Source organism: Oreochromis aureus, linkage group 22, assembly GCF_013358895.1.
Source record: "Oreochromis aureus strain Israel breed Guangdong linkage group 22, ZZ_aureus, whole genome shotgun sequence".
Lineage (NCBI taxonomy): Eukaryota > Metazoa > Chordata > Actinopteri > Cichliformes > Cichlidae > Oreochromis > Oreochromis aureus.
The window spans coordinates 6,011,354-6,034,405 of record NC_052962.1 but is presented as its reverse complement, the minus strand read 5'-3'; the positions used below and the strand labels follow the sequence as shown (position 1 = coordinate 6,034,405).

At 39.6% G+C, this 23,052-nt stretch overlaps 1 protein-coding gene across 3 annotated transcripts in view; it reads right to left on the bottom strand.

Moving 5' to 3' along the window:
- The window catches only part of LOC116321133 (receptor-type tyrosine-protein phosphatase U-like), a 261,081-nt gene that overhangs the window by 175,353 nt on the left and 62,676 nt on the right, over positions 1-23,052 (bottom strand). For all 3 annotated transcript variants that reach the window (XM_039605707.1, XM_039605708.1, XM_039605709.1), the window contains exon 2: positions 7,445-7,573. In XM_039605707.1, coding sequence (XP_039461641.1) covers positions 7,445-7,573 — 129 coding nt within the window. The remainder of the gene's footprint in view (positions 1-7,444; positions 7,574-23,052) is intronic.

Below are 23,052 nucleotides of genomic sequence, written 5' to 3'. Positions count from 1 at the left end.
AAATATGTTTCCAAACCAACTTCCTTCCAAGACTAGAAAATATGGTGAAGCATGTCTTCCCTTTGGCTTCACCTGCACAAGTGCCAAGGTAGGTCTCCCCTGCAAATAGTTTTCCCTGCGTCGGGAGCAGCGCTGGGCTCTCCAAATCACGGACAAACAGTATTCAACAATGTTGATTTTTAGTTGACAAACACTTCTTGTAATAACTACTCCTGAAATTTTGGACATGTTAACTCATTATGCAGTTAAGTTACAGCGGGATACAAATAATTTCAGCCTGATCCTGCCACGATTTGTTCCCCCGGTTCAAATCACGGACAAACAGTATCCCACAGCTGTTTTTGTTTTTGAACCCATTTTGCACAGAGAGGCATTTTTTGAAAAATGTATTGATAGCAATGTTGAATATTATTACACAGGAAAAAAAACAACTACACGTAAAATAATTACACCATGACGCCTCTGCCTTTCTAAATGCAGGGACAGTAACTGCGTGTGTATATGTAAGCCTGTAAAAACTGCAGATTAACAGTAACAGTATTTTGTCTCTATCTGCCATTCTGCAATTCATCTCATGTAAACAATAACGTGGCGCACAGCGTGACGTGAAAAGAGGCACATACTTTTGTCGTTGCGTGACGAACTCTGTAATCCTCGTCCACACATAAATTTAAAAAAGGAGTTTTAAATAATCTCTTTTTTTGTTGATCGCAACACCGTTTACGTGTTGACGAAAGGCCCAAACGCATAGCTGCGTTTTCAAAAATACCCGTATAGGTGTGGACGTAGCGTAAAAGAGTTATTAGTATATTTTATTACTGCCTGTAATTTATTGCCGTTTACTTGTATTTGCTTAATTGTTTACTAAATGTTTGAGGTGTGAAATAAACCGCAATGGAGTGACGCCTCACACACCCAAAATATGGGTGTGTGTGTTTGGAGGATGCGTTTGTGCGGGGGGGGGGGCGAACATTTTTCTTGTAAAACAAAGGGGGGCCTGGCAAAAAAAGTTTGGGAACCACTGTTCTAAGGTATTCTAAGAAAAGATTATTCCAAAATTTTGTTACTAAATATTCAGTGTTTAAAATATCAATGCAGATTCCAGTCAGCTGAAGTTTTAGTCAGGCAAGAAAGAGCAAAAACATTCAACTGTTTTTAATTTGTTTGATCTGAAAATATTTTTTTATATCCTCTATATTTTAAAACATTTAAATAATATCAACACAAGCAACGAATCAGGAACAACAAACACATATGTCTCAATTCAATATCTTGTGGGTTTTTGGGTTTTTTTGTTTTTCCCTTGAGTCACTTCAAAAACTCAAATTCATCTTTAGTAGTTGTACTCAGACAGCAAAGTTATTCTGGACTGGATTTGCCCTGCAGTTTGTCACTCTCTAGGTAGACTGTCAGTCCACTGTTTACCTCAGTAAAGTGAGTCGTTGAGGATATCCTGAACCTTTCATTAGTAAGGTTCAGGGTTGCCATTTTCTTTTTTGTTAGCTGCTGTTAGCCAGAGTGACTGATCCATCATTGAAGTGGATCAAAATTGTTGGAATCTTTATCACAGGGAAAGCGTGATTTTAATGTTAGGTTCAGGACTCAAGCCTAACATCACCCGACATAACTTTAAAGCAGCAGCAGTTCTTGTTTAGTCATCTCTAGCCAGCAGTCTGAAGACGTTTGTTGCTAAAGACCAGCCACATACGTGAAACATGATTAGTTGGAGGTGAGACATTCTTCCTAGTCACTGCAATAAAATTTGGCAGGGCAACAGGGGGTTCAATAAACTGGTGCCCACTCCTATATATTTTTCATGAATTAATTCTAAGTTCACGAGAAAGCATTAATTTGTTGGAAGACGTAATTACACACTATGCTATGTATGTTTATGAGTACATTATGAGTGTCCTTTTTTTCTATTAAATCACCTTAAAAAAATTACCTTTAATATTAAATGTAAGTAGCCCTGCGGCAGTACCCTGCCTCTTGCCCTAAGACGGCTGGGATAGGCTCCAGTGCCCCCCGCGACCCTGAAAAGGATAAGCGGAAATGAATGAATGGATGAATGGATGGATGGATTAAAAGTAAGTAAATATTTTACTTACCTTTTTAGTGCATTTTAGGTGTGTGTGTATATGCATGTCAATATGTGCAAGGCTTATAAATTAGGCCTGGTACATACATGAAGAAATTCTAACTCCTTCTAGTGTTTTTGTTTGGAAAGACCTGCCTGCTACTGAAAACAGGGTGAATAAGACCTACGAGACTGAACCAAACTGTACATTTACCAAAACAGTAAGCTTAATAAGTTGAAATTATTTCACCTAAACCAAGTAAAGAAGGGGGCGATAATTTTCTGTGTGAGCGCAACCTTGCTCACATTACAAACTGCCATTTGTCCTATTGTTTAATAAAAATATTCATTACTGCAGCTTTAAAAAGCTATATACTTTTTCTGCATTCAATCTAAATGTCAAAAACCCTGTGAAAATCAGTTTGAATTTAGAGCCACAGTCAGAAATGCTCTTTCAATGTTCTGCAGCATATCTAAGAACCTTTATTCTTCACACCAAGGGGCATTTTGGGTATTTCATTCAAAACTGAATAGCTTTCAATAAAGGTGTGAAAGAAGCGAGAATACAAGAATTCATTGGGTCCCAATTCCTCACAGCACATTTGAATGGCATACAGTAAAATCAAATGCTTTTGTAGCGTTGCTAGAAAAAAAGAGCAGTGGAAAGTAATTTTTGGGTGTATGATGTAAACAGTTTAGTCATTCTTTTTTTTTTTTTTTTTTTTTTTTTTTTTTTTTTTGTTTAAAGGAAGATGTGGACAAATAAGATTATTTGTTGTTGTGTAACTTGGCCAATCAGCAATGAGCTCCCAGCGACCCTTGCTGTTGACCTTGATCACATGACTTTTCATAGTTGCCATTTCGTTCCTGTTCACACAATGCCATGTGCCCGACAAACTAATGTTACCGAAGCCGAATTGCTAGGAGTTGCCAGCGAGTCTGCTGCAGTTTTTTGGTCGTTCAGAATTTCACCCTGTTCATCGGTGAGTAAGAAAAGTGGGAAAAACCTAACTTGTTAAGGAGAAAATGTCAGACGTAACAGGACGGAAACTCCGCTAGCCGCTAAGCTAAAAGCTAGAGCTCACGCTAGCAGAATTGTGTGTGTGTGTGTGTGTGTGTGTGTGTGTGTGTGTGTGAGAGAGAGAGAGAGAGAGAGAGACACAAATGGCTAGCGACTGCGATCGTTTTACATTTAAGAAAAAAATGGAAAGAAACTAAAACAAAATAAATGTTCCTAATCAATTTTTTTATGTATTGAATGTTACTTCTACTAAGTTTGTCAGGTGTGTAACAATTCAATTGTAAGCCGATTGTTGTATTTTCAATTGCGTTCTTTGAGTTGTTTATAATGTGCAAGTCTGAGCTACTATGTGTTGCCGAATGCAGCTACAGTGTTAACTCTAGAAGCTGTTTTTTTGTGAACTTTTTCAACCCTTCAGGTTGATAAAGTTATAGCTCACATAAGATGATATAATGCTGCAGTGATTTATTTCGTTGTACAACAGAGCTAGTGGATTAAGATAAAAGTTACACTGCTACTTTTTGCTCATTCTGAATGTTCTAAGTGGCTGTTTCACAACGGTGTATGTGACTATATGGACCTGTGACCTGTTTGCAATTAATCATGTTTAATGACACCTATTTTTCAGTAGTTTTTCTTTTTCACTTTGTGTTACCCCCCACACCATACAACACTTCGTTTTTAAGTGGGGCGTAACAATAGGTCAGGTTTTTTTCGTTATCTGGTAAAAGGATGACTCGACAGACGAACCCAGTCTGAAGCAAGCCTCCATCGAGGAGCAGCGATTCCACAGTTCCAGTTAACTGGATGGCGAGCCAACCCAAAAGTGAATAGGATTTGCTGAGGTTTTATTGAAGCCAAAGCTTCGTTCCCATTGAAGCTTCAGGTACCTGCAGGACTACCAACTTTCTTCTTCATCGGAGTGTGGTAGGACAAACGTTAAACAAACTGAACGGGCCCCAACGATCCATCAGTTACCAGACATTATTCACTCGTACATTTGACTCAGAGAAAGCTGTATGCGCGCACTTTTATTTAGTTTGTTATTTTGGGGGGAAATATTTAGTATTTTATTTTATTGCTTTCATTACATTTGTTTGCAGCTGCTGTGTGTCAAATATAACAAATTTGTGAACAGTCTACTCTGGTGTGGTCCCTCCTTATTAATGTTTATACCTTGGGCTCCTGCCGATCCTAGATTATCTGATACTGGCTAGTGGGAATTTGGTCATTCTTGATAATAAATTGTAAGTTGGGTTACACCTTCCTAACTGACTGCCAAATATCTGGCAGCTGGAGATTTCAGCTTTGCAACCTGTTTTATACCAAATGTTTCACAAACTGACAACTTGAAAAGTCTGGAAGTACAAAATATTTGGCAATATTTGCCACATAACATAACTTTGAAGTAATAAATATTGTAGACAAATACACAGCACAATTTTTTTATGTTTATAGGACTACTACAACAACCACAAAATCTTGTGGTTGTTTTGGGCAAAACATTTGAAAATAACTGTCATAACACTAGCAGCAACATCAATGTAGCTCCCTTTTCTTCACACCCTCCCCAGTTGAGAAACCATTGAGTTATCCTGTCAGGATTGCTCTGAAATGGATTAAGATTTGAGTTTTGGACCTGAAGTTCCCCTCCAGCAGTTGACAGAATGCCTCAAATTAAATCACGGGAAATTTGTTTTCATTAAATATGTCATTATTTTAGTGTGAACATCCACGGAGTATAATAAACCATCTGGAAAATAACACAGCACATAAAAGCAGTGGCAAGCCAGCTTTATAGCTGAATGGTGGGTTATTCTGCATTGTGTGTTTTTGCACAACAACAGCACTGTTTATGACTTGGTATCTGGGCTAGATGGTAAATGCCTCCACCACTTGTGGGGCTCACATTGGGTTTTGCAAAATAAATAACTCAAGTATCAAGAACCAGACTGCAAATCTAAGTAGGTTGATTGATGCCTTTCCATGAGATTGGAGTTTTAAATGTGAGTACTGTACTTATAGCCATTTCCTTCATAACATTTCCTTTTTCATTAGTATATACTGTATTCTTCCAACCATGATTCACTTTACTTTGATGGTTTCACATATTTTGTGGTTGTGTACAGCACAAAAAAACATTTTTCTCAAGGCTTATGGCGAAGAGGTGTGCCAAAAATAAGACTAATGAGAGGCCAGAGGATAACCCGTCCATGCTGAAGCCAGAAATCTTTCAGCGACTAAGCTAATGGTGAATAAGAGACTGGCAGTGGAAACCTGCAGGAATCACCCGCAGCTTTTCACCCACTTGGTCCAAATATTCATTAATTACCTCAGCAGCCTTTGGGATATTTAACAGAGTGTCGCAAGGAACTGCAGATTATCATTCCTACTGATAAGCAATAATTTTACCTCTTAACATCAGAGGTGCCCCTCTGGGGTCGGGTTTAGGGGCAGAGTTTGGGTTTGTCATAGATTTTTCACATATTCAGAACACCCAAATGAAAAAGCTTCTAACAGAAAAAAGATTTAATCTAAAAAATGTATGAGACTTTATTTTTGATAACATACTATGTAGAATGTGGCTAAAACACATTGTTTAACCATTTTACCCAATCACATTAGATCTATTATGTGACACCACACTGCATTACAACCCTTATATACCCTTTCCTCCAAAGAACCCAAATTTTTTTCTGATTTTTCTTTTTTTAAGTGGTCTGGAGGAATAGTTGGTCTCTGAGTCAGCAGTTTAAGTTTGTTGTGGACTCTTATTGCAGTACTTAATAGATGACTTAAGTGTGAGTTCTGTGTAGTTTAGCTTTTCACTCTACTGCATCGAAGTTATTTCTAGTCTGGCTTTTGTTATTCCTAGTCTCATCTGTGTCTTACCACCTGTGGCTGCTTTGTAGTTTTTCTTCAAAAAATTGTCAGTTACAAGAATTTAAGATTAACTGAAAATGAGTGAAAAAGCAGCCAAGCAGCCCTTTTTTCATAACTGTAACACTGAGCTATTACTAATTTAAGTGTCAAAAAGCCACCTCGCTCAACGAAACACTGTGGTCAGCAGGTCTTCTGCACCAACAAGTTACAGTAAGGTAGGGTTTAACTGGAAAGCAAAACTGAAGCAAAAAACAAAAAAAAATGTTTAAAGCATTATTAAGCTGCATGGCTCGCTGTGGTTGTAAGGCAGTAAGTAAAGCCAGCAATGGACTGTCAGCACTTCCAGGCTTCGGAGACATCTGCCATTGAAATGACTGAAAGGAACCTCCAGCGGGTTAGGCTTGTTAATTTTAAGAATACTTCTGTTGGTTTATGAAGCTGTTTAGGGCTTCTGAAGTGCATTAAGAAGCATCTCCAATGGTCTTGGACAGATCTGCCTACTGTGTCCTATCTCACTCAGCTGTTATATACTGGGTTGAACTGTAAACTTGTGTTCTTATCTGTTATATTATTGTTAGTCCATTAATTATAGTCAGTTACACTTTTTCTTTTTTTTTCTTTTACACATTTTTCAGAATTTTCTGTCTCTGCTGAACCACTTTGAATTGCTTATTGCTTTAGAGAGTATCTACAGACAAATACACTTCCCTTAAGTAGTAAAAAGCCAAGCCAATGATGTCTAAATGAATTCTACCAACCACAAACCTGTGTATACAAAAACATCCTGCTGCTTTCCTCTGCCCACTGCTCACTTAAAAATTGGTATGCTGTATATTTGCAGCAGAAATAATACAATACTTTTTTAGAAGACCTCAAAGTACTCGGTGTAGAGCAGATGTTCTTTTCCAGCTGCTGCTTTTCACACATGAGAGCTACCCAGTGTGAGCACACTCTATAACTGGTCTGGAGTGAGCTGCTCCACTGCGGCAGGTGTGCAATAAAATTGTGATCAGTGACACAGAGACACTAACACAACTACATTCCTGCCCGTCAATGCAGTTTTGGGGGTCAGTCTAAAGCTGGATTTATGCCACTGTACTGCGGTAAATGTTAGATTCACAGTTTTACAATTCTCTTAAAACACACACCATGTGTCAGTAAGAAGGCTGCAACAATCTACCTGTACACACCAGCGATTGCTAGTCCTGAATTTTTACATTGTCCAAAGGTACACGAAAGGTTTCTTTCCCTTCTGTGCCTGGTCATGTTGGGAGAAGTACTCCATAAAAAGATGTTTCTTTTGTTTTTAGAGTGTTTGTTGGCCTAGTTATGAACAAAGTAGGAACTGTGTGAGGGAAGACGAGTATGTTCATGATTTTATATCACCGTCTGAATGAGTGAACAGATTTGTGGAAACTGGGTCGCTGTCAATGACTTTAACTCTGACACCTGCAGAAGCCTACCTCGCAAAAGATCCGGAGTTGGGTGTGGCCAGTTGTAGGTCCTGATCAGCTGCCAGTCAAAGTCATCTTCTTGGCCCTGTCGATATTCACACAGTCCAGGGTCCGAGTCCTCATCAAAGGTGCAGCCAGCTACAGCAAGGGGCAGAAAAAAAGCAAACTGTTTCACAGGAAATAAAAAGTATGGAACTTGTAGCCATCAGCAATGTGCCTTTGCAACTTGCTACCAGAAGAAAACTGGTGAAGGAATGCATTACAGTCTCCATTATTAGTTACATCACCACAGGCCCATTGTAAATGTCTAAATGCATCAGCTCCTGTAGAAGCTCTGCAGCAGTATACTAAATTGCAGCTAATGCTTGGCACCAGGCGGTCAGCATGAAATGCCTATCTCATCTTTTCCCTCAAAATCTATCACCATTTGGTGCAATTAGCCCTGTGGTGTGAAAATGACACAGTAGCCACAGGTCACCCAAACCCACAAATAATGGGCAACAGTGCCACAGCAGCCGAGGGGATTCTTCAGCTGATGGAGGACAACAGTCCAGCTCTCAGCCTGTGAAGGTGACCTAACCCTAGCTGCCATCTAATGGTCACATTTACTATTGTGCCATTATCACACAAACCACAGGCTTTTAGAGGCACCAGCCGGGCTGTTAAACGAGGGGTCAAAAAAATGACATGTTCTAGTTTAACTGGTCAGAAAACACAGGTGCACATGAGAAAATGTAAAAATGGATACTCTGGACTTGGGAGGACCAATTTGCGATCATACATGCGTGTTAGCCATATGCTTCCATAAAGAGTCACAACTAACAATTATCTTTTTCATTTCTGTCTAGATTATTCTATCAATTCTTTATTCAGTAAACGGAATCACAATTTCCCAGAGACTGTGAGATTGCTTGTGGTATCCAAAAAGCAGTCTAAATAGCGAGATAGTTTCAAAATGGCAGAAAACTCACACCAGAGAAGCCGGAAAATGTTTGCTGCCAATGTAATGACTTAATTATCAGAATTGTTTCTGTGGGTCGACTCGTGGATGAATCACTTGCAGAAAAGCATGGGTTTCATTTCGTTTCATTATGTAGCCATTGGTTCTCTCCAATATGGAAACAATGTTTGAGTAATTGCTCAGATCTTCATCATTAACTGTGGCTCCTTGGGGGTAGGGGAATGATGAAGAAACAAGAATTCTCGAGTGCTGCACAGGTATGAAGATTCACATAAACAAGAAAGCAGAATAAAACAGCGTTAGGATAAAAAAAGATTTTAGATGTGCACGCTTCCATTTTCCTTGTGCTACAAGTAACTGGTACTAGCAATGACCTTTGCTTTTGCCTTCAAAAAAGCGAACGCTAATTGGGCTAAATTTGATTTTTCATGACCTACCTAGAGCCGTTTGCTTGTGCCCAGTTGCCCAGGCAATGTCATTATATTTTGAAATTTTCAATTCCACGTTATTTATTATGGCATCGTAATCAATAGGGCATATAAATGGAGCAATAACAAAAAACCTAACTTGGAATAATCCACAGCTTTCCTAAAGTGACTTTGTCAACAAGGTCCTTGTTTCTGCAGCCCGAGCAGTCAAATTCAGCACAAATGGAAAAAGCAGGAATGAATCTAACCAGTGCTTCTACAGACTCAAATGAGTCTCCTCAGGTTAAAAACAAAGTGTGATTTGTGCAGCTCCACCTGCCCAGAGAGTAGTAGCATGAGACCTGCTGCCAGAGGGTAGCTTAGAAATAATGGTGTGGGATGCAGGAGAGATGCTCATTTATAAGACATACGGTGCAGCACCAGCCTGTCACCAATCCTCTGAAATAGCCATTTCTCAGTCTGGCCCTGGCTTAAAGACGGGCCTAACGCTCTTCTGTCTAACTACAAACACCCTGAGCTCACTGCAGTCCCAGGACCCTCTTCACTAACAGATCGTATTAAGGCTTGGCAGCCGTGCTGCTGGTGTTAAAGAGCTACTCTGACTCTGTGCCAGCTTCAGCTTAATAGCATCCCGTTTGACTTGCTCCCTCAATACTGCTTTTGTCTTGTGCGTAGAAGCTCCATCTGTTTTCTGTAGTAATGTATATGTTTTGAAGTCAGAGGAAGTGTTGGATGTTGCATTAAACTAGCAAGGCTGCTAATTTTGGACCGCTGCTTTCTCTGTTCCTGCTGACAAACAAATAGCACCACCACACCACCAGTGAACTTCCCCACTGCCCCGGCCTTCTTCCCCTCTGCCTGCAGCCAAGCGAGTGTTTCCGGGTGTGTAAGCATATCAGAGCCTTAATTGCCTCCTGAGTACGGGCTGCTTGTTGTGCTGCGTCGTGCCCGGTTATCTGAGGATGAGAGGGCTGGGCGGTGGAGCGGGGTCTGCGGTGGAGGCCTGCTTTTCATTGAGAGCCCTCCAGCTCCAGGAAGAAACGTCACCATCAGACACGTTTCACTGACTCCCCTCATTAAGGCTCATCCTTCCAAGTCTCCTTTACTTTTTAGCACACGCGTTCCCCTCAATGCCCAAATGAGCTTCTCTGGCAGCAGGAGGGCGAGCCCATGTAATTAGAAAAGCCACATGCATTCTGTTGAATTCATAGTGATGTGTCTGTGTGTGGACCGCACACGTCAGACACACGCATTAGCTGGGTGCGTTGGCTGTTTTGATGTTTACTTAAAAATGAATAAAATTATAATGAATCTGTCAATGTCTCACAGGCTGAAGCTGTTACATCAATGGGAATTATTTGTGTTCATCACAGCAACGGTGAATATGGCCAACGTGAGTGCATGATTGCTGCTTTTTACAAATAATAACTTGAATGTGAGAGAAAAAGCAGCTTTTAGAATGCTAATTGCTTATCAGAGGTGAGCCCAGCTCTTTTAGGCACAGTCCCAGAGCAATGTAGGACCTTGCGGAGCACCAATAACACCCAGAGATGTGGGCCCTGAGGTAACTTTGTGAAGAATTGCCACATCTGACAAGCTCCTCAAGGGGAAAACAATAAAAAGAAAAAATGAATAAAATATGCAAGAATAAGGCAGTTCCCTTTTTAAAAGGTAGGAGAGGTAAACACGACCTGAGCTTGTTCAAAGATACAAAACAGTGAATATGTTATATGTCTAGGTTGCCTTAGAAAAAGTATTCAGGGACACCCAACTTGTAACTATGGACTGTTATAACCCTATTAAAGCAGACATTTAAATTATCAAGTCATCCATTATCCAAAGCTGGAGGTTCATTTTGAAGTCGCTCCTTTGCTCCAGGCTGAAATAGATTACAGTGTTTCATCAGATCCCACATTGGCAAGCCATGAAATGTTTTTTCTTACTAATTTTGTATGAGACTGATGCCCAGAGAAATCCTCCTAGTGTTGTATTGTGTGATTTTGCCTGAATTTCAATAAAAGTAATCCTTATGTGTTTTTAAATATGTTAATAAATATCGTGTTCAGGCTTCTTTCTGTTTAGGTGGCGGTTTAGAAAAGCAGTCGTGTGTTGTAGTTTTTACCAAATATTGGCAATGGTACACTTTGTCTAGGGACTGTTTTCAGTAGTGGATTAATACGCTGCTGCTTTTGTAGCTTTATGGGACAGAAGAATGCACAAGAAATCCGTAAGGTTTTTTTTTCGTCTTACCATCAGATTTGCTTACAATAGCAGGAGTATAAAGTATCACCTGTTTTAAAAATTTAAAACATATTTAATGTAAGGATTTTCAAACATTGTCATTATTTTACATTGGCTGAATGCAATACAGTAAGCCATTACATGTGTGTAAAGCAAACTAATATGTACAGAATGTCAGTAAAATAAAATATGTAATTCACCTTTGGTTTCATATGATTTAGCATTGCTTCAGAAACAGGACATAGTAATCACAATGCCATCACGTTGAATATTCACAACAAGCAGCCAGTAAAGGTTCACCTTGTGCTGCCCAAAAAAGCTCTGACCTGTGGACACCGGTCTAGCACCAGTTTAATTGGCAGCAGATCCTTTGCGTTGCGAGTGGGGCCTCCCCGGATTTGACTTGTTACAGTGGATCCTGTTAACCTGGCCTCCAAACTCCCCCGATCTAAAGGGCTTGTGCTCTTAACCTGGCAGCAGAAGTGAGATAAGTTGTTCCTGAGGCATTTTGTTGAGATGCATTGTCCTGAGGGAGGAGGCTGCTCAGCAACAATGAATACCAGGTCCCAAATGTTAGTAGTAAAACAATGAATTGTAACAAGATGATTAGTATTCAGTTCACTGGGTTTTAATACTAGAATAAATTTAAAAAATAAAGATTTTATTCATAAAACAGTGAATTTTGGGGTGTTTATTTATTTATGCCAGAACCACCAAAGAGGTGGTAAAATAAACTAAAATCGCTTATGATCTGCTTAGTTTATTCTTTGTTTTTGTCATTTATTCTAGCTTCATTTCCTGATATGTTTTCCATGATTGTATTCTCATTTTTGACTGTTTGCTATCGTAATTTGTAATTATAGTTATTGTTTAAAGTTTATTACCTGAGCTTCGGTTTCTTGTCCTTGTGTGTTCTCTGTGAAGTCTGCCTTTCTGCGTTAGATACTCCCATGTTTAGTTTCCTGTTTTATTTTGCTAGTCTCTTGTCTCGTGTGTGATCTGTGTAAATTTGATTCCCTTGGCTAGTCAGTGAAAAGGGGCCAGATGTGATGGATTGTCACTATTCTATTTTTAAATGATTTATTAAAGTGTGTTTCATTTTTTTTGTCAATTGTGAAGTCATTTGTAAAAAGTATGTGATGACATCTTCAATCTGTTTCAGAGTTAGGTTCTCTTTCTATACCTTTTTTACTGACACGTTATCGAAAATTCATATTTTACTTTTGCATCATGTTGTTCTTCTACAACCCCAATTCTAATGAAGTTGGGACGTTGTTTAAAACGTAAATAAAAACAGAATACAATGATTTGCAAATCCTTTTTAACCTATATTCAATTAAATACACTATAAAGAAAAGATCTCTCTCATTTTGAATTTGATGCCTGCAACACGTTCCAAAAAAGCTGGGACAGGGCAGCACAAGACTGAGAAAGTTGAGGAATGTTCAAAAAACACCTGGTTTCAACATTCCACTGGTGAACTGTTTAATTGGAAACAGTTTGTCAGGATTGGGTATAAAAGATACATCCCCAAATGGTCCAGTCGTTCACAAGCAAGGATGGGGCCGGAGCTCATCTGAGATGGACTGACTCAAAGTGGAAAAGTGTGCTGTGGTCTCACGAGTCCACATTTCAAATTGTTTTTGGAAATCATGGACTTCGTGTCCTCCAGACCAAAGAGGAAAAGAACCATGCAGATTGTTATTACTGCGAAGTTTAAAAGCCAGCATCTATGATGGTATGGGGGTGTGTTAGTGCCCATGGCATGGGTAACTTGCACATCTGTGAAGATGCATGCATACTGAAAGGTACATACAGGTTTTGGAGCAACATGTGCTGCCATCCAAGCAACGTCTTTTTCAGGGACGTCCCTGCTTGTCCCCTCAGCAGTACAATGCGAAGCCATATTCTGCATGTGTTACGACAGCGTGGCTTCATAGTAAAAGATTGTGGGTACTAAAATGGCCTGCCTGGAGTCCAGACCTATCTCCCATTGAAAATGTGTGGCGCATTATGAAGTGCAAAATACGACAATGGAGACCCTGGACTGTTGAGCAACTGAAGTTGTAGATCAAGCAAGAATGGGAAAGAATTCCACCTACACAGCTTCAACAATTAGTGTCCTTAGTTCCCAAACGCTTATTGAGTGTTGTTAGAAGGAAAAGTGATATAACATAGTGATAAATATGCCCCTGTCCCAGCTTTTTTGGAATGTGCTACAGGCATCAAATTCAAAATGAGTGAAGATTTGCAAAACAACAATAACATTTATCAGTTTGAACATCTTGTCTTTGTAGTGTATTGAGTGGAACATAGGTTGAAAAGGATTTGCAAATCATTTATTCAGTTTTTATTTATATTTTACATGCTGTCCCAACATTATTAGAATTGAGGTTGTACAATACAGGTAATAACCTGCATTAACTGTATGGATGTTGGGACTATGGCCAGTAAAGGCAGAGAGCTGGCTGATATGATGGTGAGAAAGAAACTTGTAACCTGAAGGAAGAATATGTAAATTGTGTTGTGGAGGTGAGGAGTGTCAACATCATGACTTTGAAGGTGAAAATTGAAGGGGTGATGTCCAATGTGTCATACCACAGGTTGGCAATCAGAAGAAAAAGGGAGTTCTGGAGTAAGCTGAAGTAGGGGAACCTCTGGGTGTCCCCAGGGGGAATGTGATTGGTGATTCGAGCAGACTTTAATGGGCATGTAGGTGAAGGGAACACAGGTGAAAAGAAGGCATGGTTTTAAGGAGGTTTTAAGAAGAGAAATACATATGGACAGATGATAGTGAAATTTGCAAAAAAAGCAATGGAAGTTGATATAATGAACACATACTTTAAGAAGAGAAGAACATATAGTGGCATATAATAGTGGCGAAACCTTAACTCGTCTTAGATAGGAGACTGCAAAGTGGTGTCAGTGAAGAATGAAGATAGGCAGCATCGTGGAGGCAAAGAAGTGACAAAAGGAAAGGCTTATGGTAAATGAAAGAATGAAATTCAGACTTTTTTCTGTCCTGAAAATAGACTTGTAGATACTGGGTGCCGTGTTTTTTGGTATTGTCATCATGTTGATTAAACAGCTGACAAAGATGGTTGTATGTCTGTCATACTGCATACCTTGAGGTTTTTTGTCACTTTTGCACTGGGCACTAAGGACAGAAAAATAGGTCTTGTTTTGATTTGCTAGGTAGAGAGCTGGACAGGATGTGTAGCAAGTTCGGGTGGAATGACAGTCGACTCAGATGACAAATCTCTGAAGGTATAGAGACGTACAGGAGAGTGAGCAGTGAAGTTTCTGACCAGACTGTTTAACACAGTCTTGGAGAGGAATGCAGAAGAAGTGTATTGGCACCAGTTTTAAAGAGAAAGGGCAATGTGCAGAGCTGTAGTAACTACAGGGGGATAAAGCTGATGAGCCATACCATGAAGATATGCGAAAGGGTTGTTGAAGCTAGGCTGAGAAAAAAGATGACGATCAATGAGCAGCATGTGGCTTCATGCCAAGGGAGTACTACAGATTGATTTGAGAGGGTTGGGGAAGTATAGAGAAGGTCAGAAGGAGGTTCACTGTGTCTTTGTGGCTCTGGAGAAGGTACGTGAATGGGTGCCATGACTTTCTCATGCCGTATGTGAGGCTGGGGCAGGACTTCTATTCAATTCAATTCAATTTTATTTATACAGCACCAAATCACAACAACAGTCGCCTTTATATTGTAAGGTAGAGCCTACAATAACACATACAGAGAAAAACACAACAATCATATGACCCCCTATGAGCAAGCACTTTGGCAACAGTGGGAAGGAAAAACTCCCTTTTAACAGGAAGAAACCTCCAGCAGAACCAGGCTCAGGGAGGGGCGGCCATGTGCCTTGACCGGTTGGGGTGAGAGAAGGAAGACAGGACAAAAGAAATGAAGAGAGCCAGAGATTAATAACAAGTATGATTCAATGCAGAGAGGTCTATTAACACATAGTGAGTGAGAAATATGACTGAAGAAGAAACACTCAATGCATCATGGGAAAAACCCCAGCAGCAAGACACAGGTTGGAATGAGGACCGTGAGACAGTGGGGAGGTGTAAGGTAGGAGTGACAGATATTTTTCCTTTGCAAGAAATAATCTAAATCATTTGAAAACTGATGCACCCATAAAACTTGATGTAAAATTTTGGTTTGTCAAATCTAGTTCTTAATTAGAAAAAATTAGGGTAAAATTATCAGCATGACTGATAACTGAATGACTTTGTCATTCTGGCCATTGTTGCAGATAAGGGGGTCAAAATCACACCTTCTTTTTCTGTTTTATTTGCATCTTTTCTTTCAGTACTTGAAGGTTCTGCCAGCATCTCAATGGAGGTGAATGAGAAACTTTTTAATCAGTACAAGAAGGTAGCAAATAGGACACTCTTTTGGGGCAATGGCTACCCTAAAAGACGAATAATGTGTTTTGGATTTACTATGCTTTTAGCATGCACAGAAAGTGTTAACTGAATTAGCAGTGCATGTGTAGGGTTAATCTCAGGAAGTAACAGGAGGCGCATAACTCTGAGTTGAGCTCTGAGTTGCAGTGAGACAGCTAGGAGAGGCAGTGGAGAGAGATTAATGGGGGAAGGTGCAAACCGGAGTGGCTGTTAAGGACCCCGGGTATGACTGTCCAACTTAGCACACTTCTACAGTGAACACACGACCCTGACTAATAGCCAACACAGCAGGCCCATCATAAATACGTTGTGATGGAGCAGGAGGAAAACACAAGCCTCTTACACAGTATTTATCCTGGAGAGGGAGAAATAAATTAGAGGGGCGAGACAGAAAACGTGAGCTGGATGAAGAGCCCTCATACTGAAGAGGAGAGGGAAAGAGCAAAGCCAAAGAGGGGTGAGGATAATGAGAACAAATCAGATGTGGTGCACAGCATGTAGAACAAGAGGCTTCATGGAAAACAAGACTTTTCTCCATCTCAGATGCCGTACGGTGTAAAACGCCAAGAGGTAATCAAAGAAATCTGAAATGTGGAAGGTTTTCGATTGATCACACTGTTCCAAGCTGTGCAGTTCTCAGACTTAAATCATCTATATACAGATTTAACAAGGACATTCATTTGCAATTACTCTTACATGGATAACAGTGATTACACAGCACAGGGCAGAGTGGCGACTTTTTCTCACCAACATAAATCCCAGCTAGTATGGATGGCTGCCAAACTGTGAGATTGCCCTTCACTGCTCATTTGAAGAACATTAACTTTAAATAGAACTGAAACCTCCATTAAAACAACACTGTTGCCTCCGTCTTTCCAGATTAACTGAATTGCTGCTCTTTTTTTCAGTTTCAAGAAACTGAAACTGAAAAAAAGCCCTCTACTTGAGTTTAAGTTCTGAAATAAAACTCCTGCATCGATTTTTTTTTTCTCCTTCTAACATGGAACCGCTATTCTTGTCATCTGGACTAGTTCAGCCTGACCAAAACTATCATTCTGATCATTCAAATCTATCAGATAAAGCTATGCCACTGCTCTGCTATTTCCATTTAAGCATTTGCAGGCAATGCATCAGACCTGACAAGTTTAGTTATGGGGGGACAGGGCCAATACAGCTCATCAGTACTCATCCAGCAGGAGACTCTTACAAGCAATGCCACTGCATGCTCACAGGCCTCAACGAGGAAGATTGGAGGCAGTGCAAGACAGGGCCAAAGAAAACTAAAGCACACAGTATGACAGACACATAATCACCTTTGTCAACTGTTTGATCGACATAGGTTTCTGACAACAATGCCAAAGAACATGGCACCCGATACGTGTAAATCTGTTATCCCTTTTCATAGAACTTTGTTTTTCTTATTAAATGTTAAATATCATGAATTGTTGGAGCTGCTTTTTTTTTTTTTACTTTTCTATAACGTGATGTCTTTTTACACACTAGCAATGCCAGATTTTTATTAATGCTACCTGCATGCTGTAATGTCCATTCTTGTGCATGAGCCAAACAAAACAAAACATCTGATAATAAAACTGGTAACCAGAAACACTGCATGATACCTTTAACTAGAATATTTCACATATACACATTGTATTCTCCAATAAACTGGTGTTACTGTAGTAAAGGGGAAATGAAGTGTGTGAGAGACATAATCCAGAAAGAAATCATTGTTTTAAAATCGAAGTGTGTTGGCTGTTTACACAGTCAGCCCATGACATTCAATATTACCTGGGAAAAAGAACAACCTTTGTGCCAGTTTTAAAACACTAAAAAGCTAGGGGGAATAAAACACATTAACAATAAAGATATTTTTTGTGCTTTTTCTTCTTTTTTTCCTCTTTGCTTTGTTGCCTTTGAGTGTTTTTGTACCTGTGTGTCAGCCCTTTCCATCCTACTTTTTGTAAATATGATTTATCAGGCAATGCTTGGAACGGATATAATTACATTTGGCGCAATTGTCCTCTTGCGCTCAAGGATGGTCAAAGATTAAGGTCACTGCGACCTGTTTTTCGCCAGAATTCAAGAGTGAATAATCTAATTATGACAAATGGCTCACAGAACAAAATGGTTTCATTTTATGTCCAGAACAGTAATGATCAAATCTGTATTTGTAAATTCAGCAGTTTCTGGGATGTTTGTACACTCAGTACACTTTACCAGGAAGATTTACCAGCTTAAATAAATAAAAATCTAGCATGGGCAGCATATAAATTCACTTTAACCAAGGTTTTTTATACTTAAATGACGACAATAGCTTCAGTGCACAACAGCCTGAGCACACGCCCGCCCACGTTCACATTCAACCTTTTTGAAAACACTTAAACACTTAAAAAATGTCTTATGTCTCAAACCAGGGGTCGTGAATACGCAGCTCTTTGGCTTATCTCTCATGACTTCCTGTGACTTTGACAAATAAAATTATAAGAATATCAATACGGACAGGATTTTTTAGAAATTATTTTTTTTTCTGCAGTTGTAAAAATGTGTAACATAATGGTCAACTAAATTGTGTATTATAGCCGTAAACATAGGCTAAATAGCTGTCCAGCTATGGATTTCAAATCCAAGAAAAAAAAAGATGGCAGTGGAAAACAATGCTGCTAGCTGGAGTGGTGGTGAGAAATTTCCAGAACAAGCACACTGCATTTGCTGAAAAGCATTTGTCTGGTGATGAAAGACAGCAATTTGGAGCTACTGCGGAAAGCAGAGCAGAGAAAAAGCAGTTTTAAGAACTGGATCAAATCTCCAATCTCTACTGTTGCTAGTTTTGTAGCAGCTTAGATGTAGAAAGCCATCCACAATGGTGAATACATGAAAGAGTCATTTGTTAAACTATCGGACTTGAAAAATAAAACTGAAATAATAAAAAAAATTAAAGATATGCCTCTCTCCACAAACAACATCGATGACAGGCCTATAAAACTGGAAACAGAAATCACCAGTCAGCAAATCAATGCATCTCCAGCATACTCAATTACCTGTGATGAGTCAATGGACCTGAATGATACTGAACAGACAGCACTGCTGTGCAAAGATGTGAACTATGATGTGCAGCGGATGTATGGGGAGAGGACATTTGTGAGGCTGTTTAAAAGCCAAAGGAATAAACACCAGCCACATGGTGTCAATAGCTGCAGATGGGGCACCCACTATAAAGGAACACAGAAGGGTTTTGTGACTTTATTGCAGAAGTCACTGGCTCAAAAACTGCCCACGTTTCATTGCATCTTACACCAAGAAGCCCTGTGTGTGCAAACATCCCGTCCAGAGTGTGGAGGTGATGAGCCTCATCATCCAGAGTGTGAATAAAATAATGGTTTACACCACAATCAGTTGTGCCCATTGCTAGATGAGCCAACAATGTGTATTCAGATCTGCTGCTGCACATCAAGTCCAGTAGCTGTCTAGACATCTCAAAACTTTTATGCATAGCAAAGCACTGACCTACCTGCATCAACAACCAACAACTGAAGGATCCCACTTGTCTAAAAACAACACGCTTCACAGTGGACATGAGGAGTTATCTAAACACACTGAACATACAGAACAAAAGTCTCAGGAGAAAAGGAAAAATAGCTCTGCAGATGCTGGAAAATGTTTTAGTGTTTGAGCACAAGTTGACAGTGTTCACAAAAGATGTACAGAGAGGCAAGCTCTTGCACTTCCCCTCCCCGAAAGAGCTCAAAGAGAACACAATCAAAGTTTTAATTATTTTCAAAGTGCCGCCATTGGAATTTAAACTGCATGTGTTTCTCTGACATGCCTCTGGATGATGACCCATCCCTGTTAAAGATGTCACTGTATGCCTGTATTTAAAGGAGACCTTGAAAGTGAACTGTCTGACATAGCAGACAAATACTTCTGAGTGTCGAAGTTCAAAAGTCTGACAGCGGAGCTTGAAGACATTGCATCTCAGAAAGCCACAAGTAGAGCAATATTAAAAAAAACTATAAACCTGACAAACTTGTGTTTGAACTAGGGCTGGGCCATATTATACCGTTCACGGTAATACCGGTACAATGTTAGGCAATGATAAGAAAATGAAATATCGCGATAGAATATGGGTTAAACGCGCAAGCGCAGTGCCTTTGTTTTCATACATACATGGCCGAAAAGGCACGGCGGCAACGGAGAATGAGAAGGGGGAAAGTGGATTGTTGAGTGAAACGGATGAACCAGAACTGGTTTGTAAAAATGGTGCCACTTCAGTGATGTGGAACTGGTTTGGTGTTTGTCCGTCAGATACACAACAAAGCACTTTTTTGTAGAACATGCAAGCGGGCTGTCGTTATTGCCATATTTGTCGGACTAAGGTGCTCGTAAATCTGGGAGTAACCTGGGTCCTAAACTCCGTCCTCTTCAGGTCCCAAAGTCAAACGAACACTGCAGCATCACTAAGAGTTAAAAACTGTCTAAATTCTTTCATCTTTAATAAAACGATCAGCATTGCTGCTTTACCAGGTGTAACTATGAAGTTTAACATCCAGGCATCCATGAAAACCGAATTTATTACATTTAACAGAGTTAGAAGTTAGCGGAAGTTAGCTCACTAGTTTCGCTAGTTACCTAAGCATGATATAGCATGTTCTGACTGAGAGATTTCTGAAAAAATTCAAACGTACAGCTCTGCTATCACTTCCAACATAAATGAAGGAAAATAAACAGCAGTGACGTTTGTAGGGTTACCGAAGTTGGGCTAGCTGGTATATAATGATGTGCTACGTGATCGCTAGCAACACAGCTATGTTAGCATAACATAAACAGTGAAGCTGGAGGATGAACGTTAACACTTTTCCACTCGATAAAAGTGGAAACGTGAAGGTTCCTGATGGTTAGAGACAAATGCAATCGCATGGCAGGATGCTGTAAACGGACCAAACTTCAGTCAGGAGAACAACTGAGAAAATCCATCCACAATATGAGGTTAGTCATTAATATATTGCAACAACATGGCTAGCTGTGATAGAATACAGCATTAATGAATCAATGGTACAGAAGTGGAGGAAGCAAGAAGAATGAGTTGAATAAAGTTTGATTTATCTGACTGCTTTGTTTCGCTTAATGTGCCTTATAATCCCGTGCACCTTATGGTCGGAAAAATACATATTTGACTTTTTTATTTGGCACACTGCAGTTTAATGTTGCAAAGCACCTCTTTTTAACTTCAGTGGATATTATACATGGTTATGCTCAGGATATGTCAGCCCATTTCTACTGGAAATGCCTTTTGGTTAAACTTTCAGCAAGGAATTTGCATTTGCACTGTTAAATTTTTATATAGCTTTAATGCACATAAAAAACAGCTGCTTGTTTAAGTGAAAATAAATGGATGGGGTTTTTTTGCGCTAGTAAAGTTGTGGAGTTGTATTTTGTCTCGCAGAAATTATATCGTCAGTTATATCGTTATCGCAAATTTTCAAATATATATCGTGATAAATATTTTTGGCCATATCGCCCTGCTCTAGTTTGAACCATTGAATATTAATTACGACAGTTATATGACCACGCAGAAGTATGCATTTGGTGTCTTGTATATCTTCAGATCAACTTGTCCCAGCATGTTTTCTCAAGCATAAATTATATGAAATCCACCTATCGGTCCCACCTTATTCTCCTGTGTCTAGATGAAAAGTTGCACATTACAGCCCTGATATTAAGAAAATCTTTAATTCAGTGACAATGGGTTGGTGTCATTTACAGGTTTGTGAGTTGATTGCTGTGTGTTGTGTTGAATGTTGAATGCATTCAGGGCGCCAAGTGCTAGGATTCAGATGAGTTAGCGTTTTGTTTTTAAGATTTTATTTCATGTTGATTGTTGAGCTGTTAAACTATTGATTGGAAAATTTACACTTTACTTTTTTGGCAATTTGTCTGAACAAAATACAAATACTGTATGACCACTGGCATAAAGTCCTTCTACATACATATTATAATGTCTGTGGTTAGACCCATCAGTCTCCATTTAATTGGACAAGTCCAAAGTTCTAAAAACACCGTACATTTTTCAAAGACATCTGTTCCTCCTACTGACAAAAATAATGGATCAATCTTGCAAGCCCATTGATGTAGCACATTTGTCCTCAGGAAACTAATACCGAGGACAAATGAGAACTGAGTTTGATGAAAGAATATGGAGTGAAAAAAATGTAATCACATAGCTACTTTTCCACACTTCCTGACTGTGGTACCTACGTATAATAAATATGGAACAGAGATTATATGGATAAGCATTAACTTATTATGATGGATGCAGCCTTCAGGCCACAAAAGTCAAGCCAATGCATTAGTGTATTAAAGCACCTACAGCCAGCAGTGCCTATTCTGGTTGCAACAAGTGAGATTTTCTATAAGAAAACAAACCCTCTGGCTCCACTGATTTATGATCTCAGCAGACACTTTCCTGATGTGTTTAATGTCTCAATCACTTGTTGTAAGTGTTACTGAATGCAACATTTTATTCATTTTGCAATCAAGGTCCCTGTTAAAGTCAAAAAGGATAATAATGCATTTATTACTTGTTATCTATGTTAGTTTCTCAAACAGATTGAGTTTAAGCTCATCACTCCTTTTTCAAAACCTTAAGAAAGCAGTGACATCATGGGTGATGATCTGGACCATGGCATCACTGAGGTCCTGGCCAGTCTGAGCTGCAACCTGGCAGCATCACAGAGACCTAAACAGCATGGGGGCCAGTCAATGTTATCAATTCCTTCATCCTTCAGGAACTGCATGTATACCTGAGCACGAGCAGGAGCCGAGAACCCACTGTACCAGTGTAGGGTCTGACAAGGGGTCCAAGGATTTTACTCTAATACCCAATGACAGTCATCCGATAAATATCTGTGTGTCCCTCCATGAATACCACCACTGACCTACAGCCAAACCGGTCATGCTGAAAAATGTTAAAGGCAGCTTAACATTCTCCACAACTTCTCCAGACACTTTCGTGTCTGTCGCATGTGCTCAGGGTGAACATACTCACATATGTGAAAAGCACAGGGCACCAGTGGTGGACCTGGTAATTCTGTGGTAAATATGTTGCACTGGTCCCAGGCACTGAGCACAGGGCTCATTGGAGTCAAGCATTCACACTAGTGCCTGCTGGAGGTACATTTGTAGGGCTCTGGCAGTGCTCAGCATGTTCCTCCTTGCACAAAGGAGCAGATACCAGTCCTGCTTCTGGCAATGGCACATATTGATGAGCCATCCTGGAGGAGTAGGACAATTTGTGCAGTCTTTGTAGGCTGTAGTGACACTGACCCTGACCAAATGCAGGGTAAAAAAAAACCATCAAAAAAGTATTCCCTTAATTCTTTGAGCAGTGTACAGGGCCCATTATCATGAATATTATGATGACGAAGTTGATGATGACTGACTTATTACTCACAATTATGGTTTCCAAGTAATCTAATAAAGAATTAAAAGGCACATTACACAAATACAACACAGTGAAATCCTTTTTCTTTGCCTTTCCACCCCCTAACTGATCTAAAGACTTG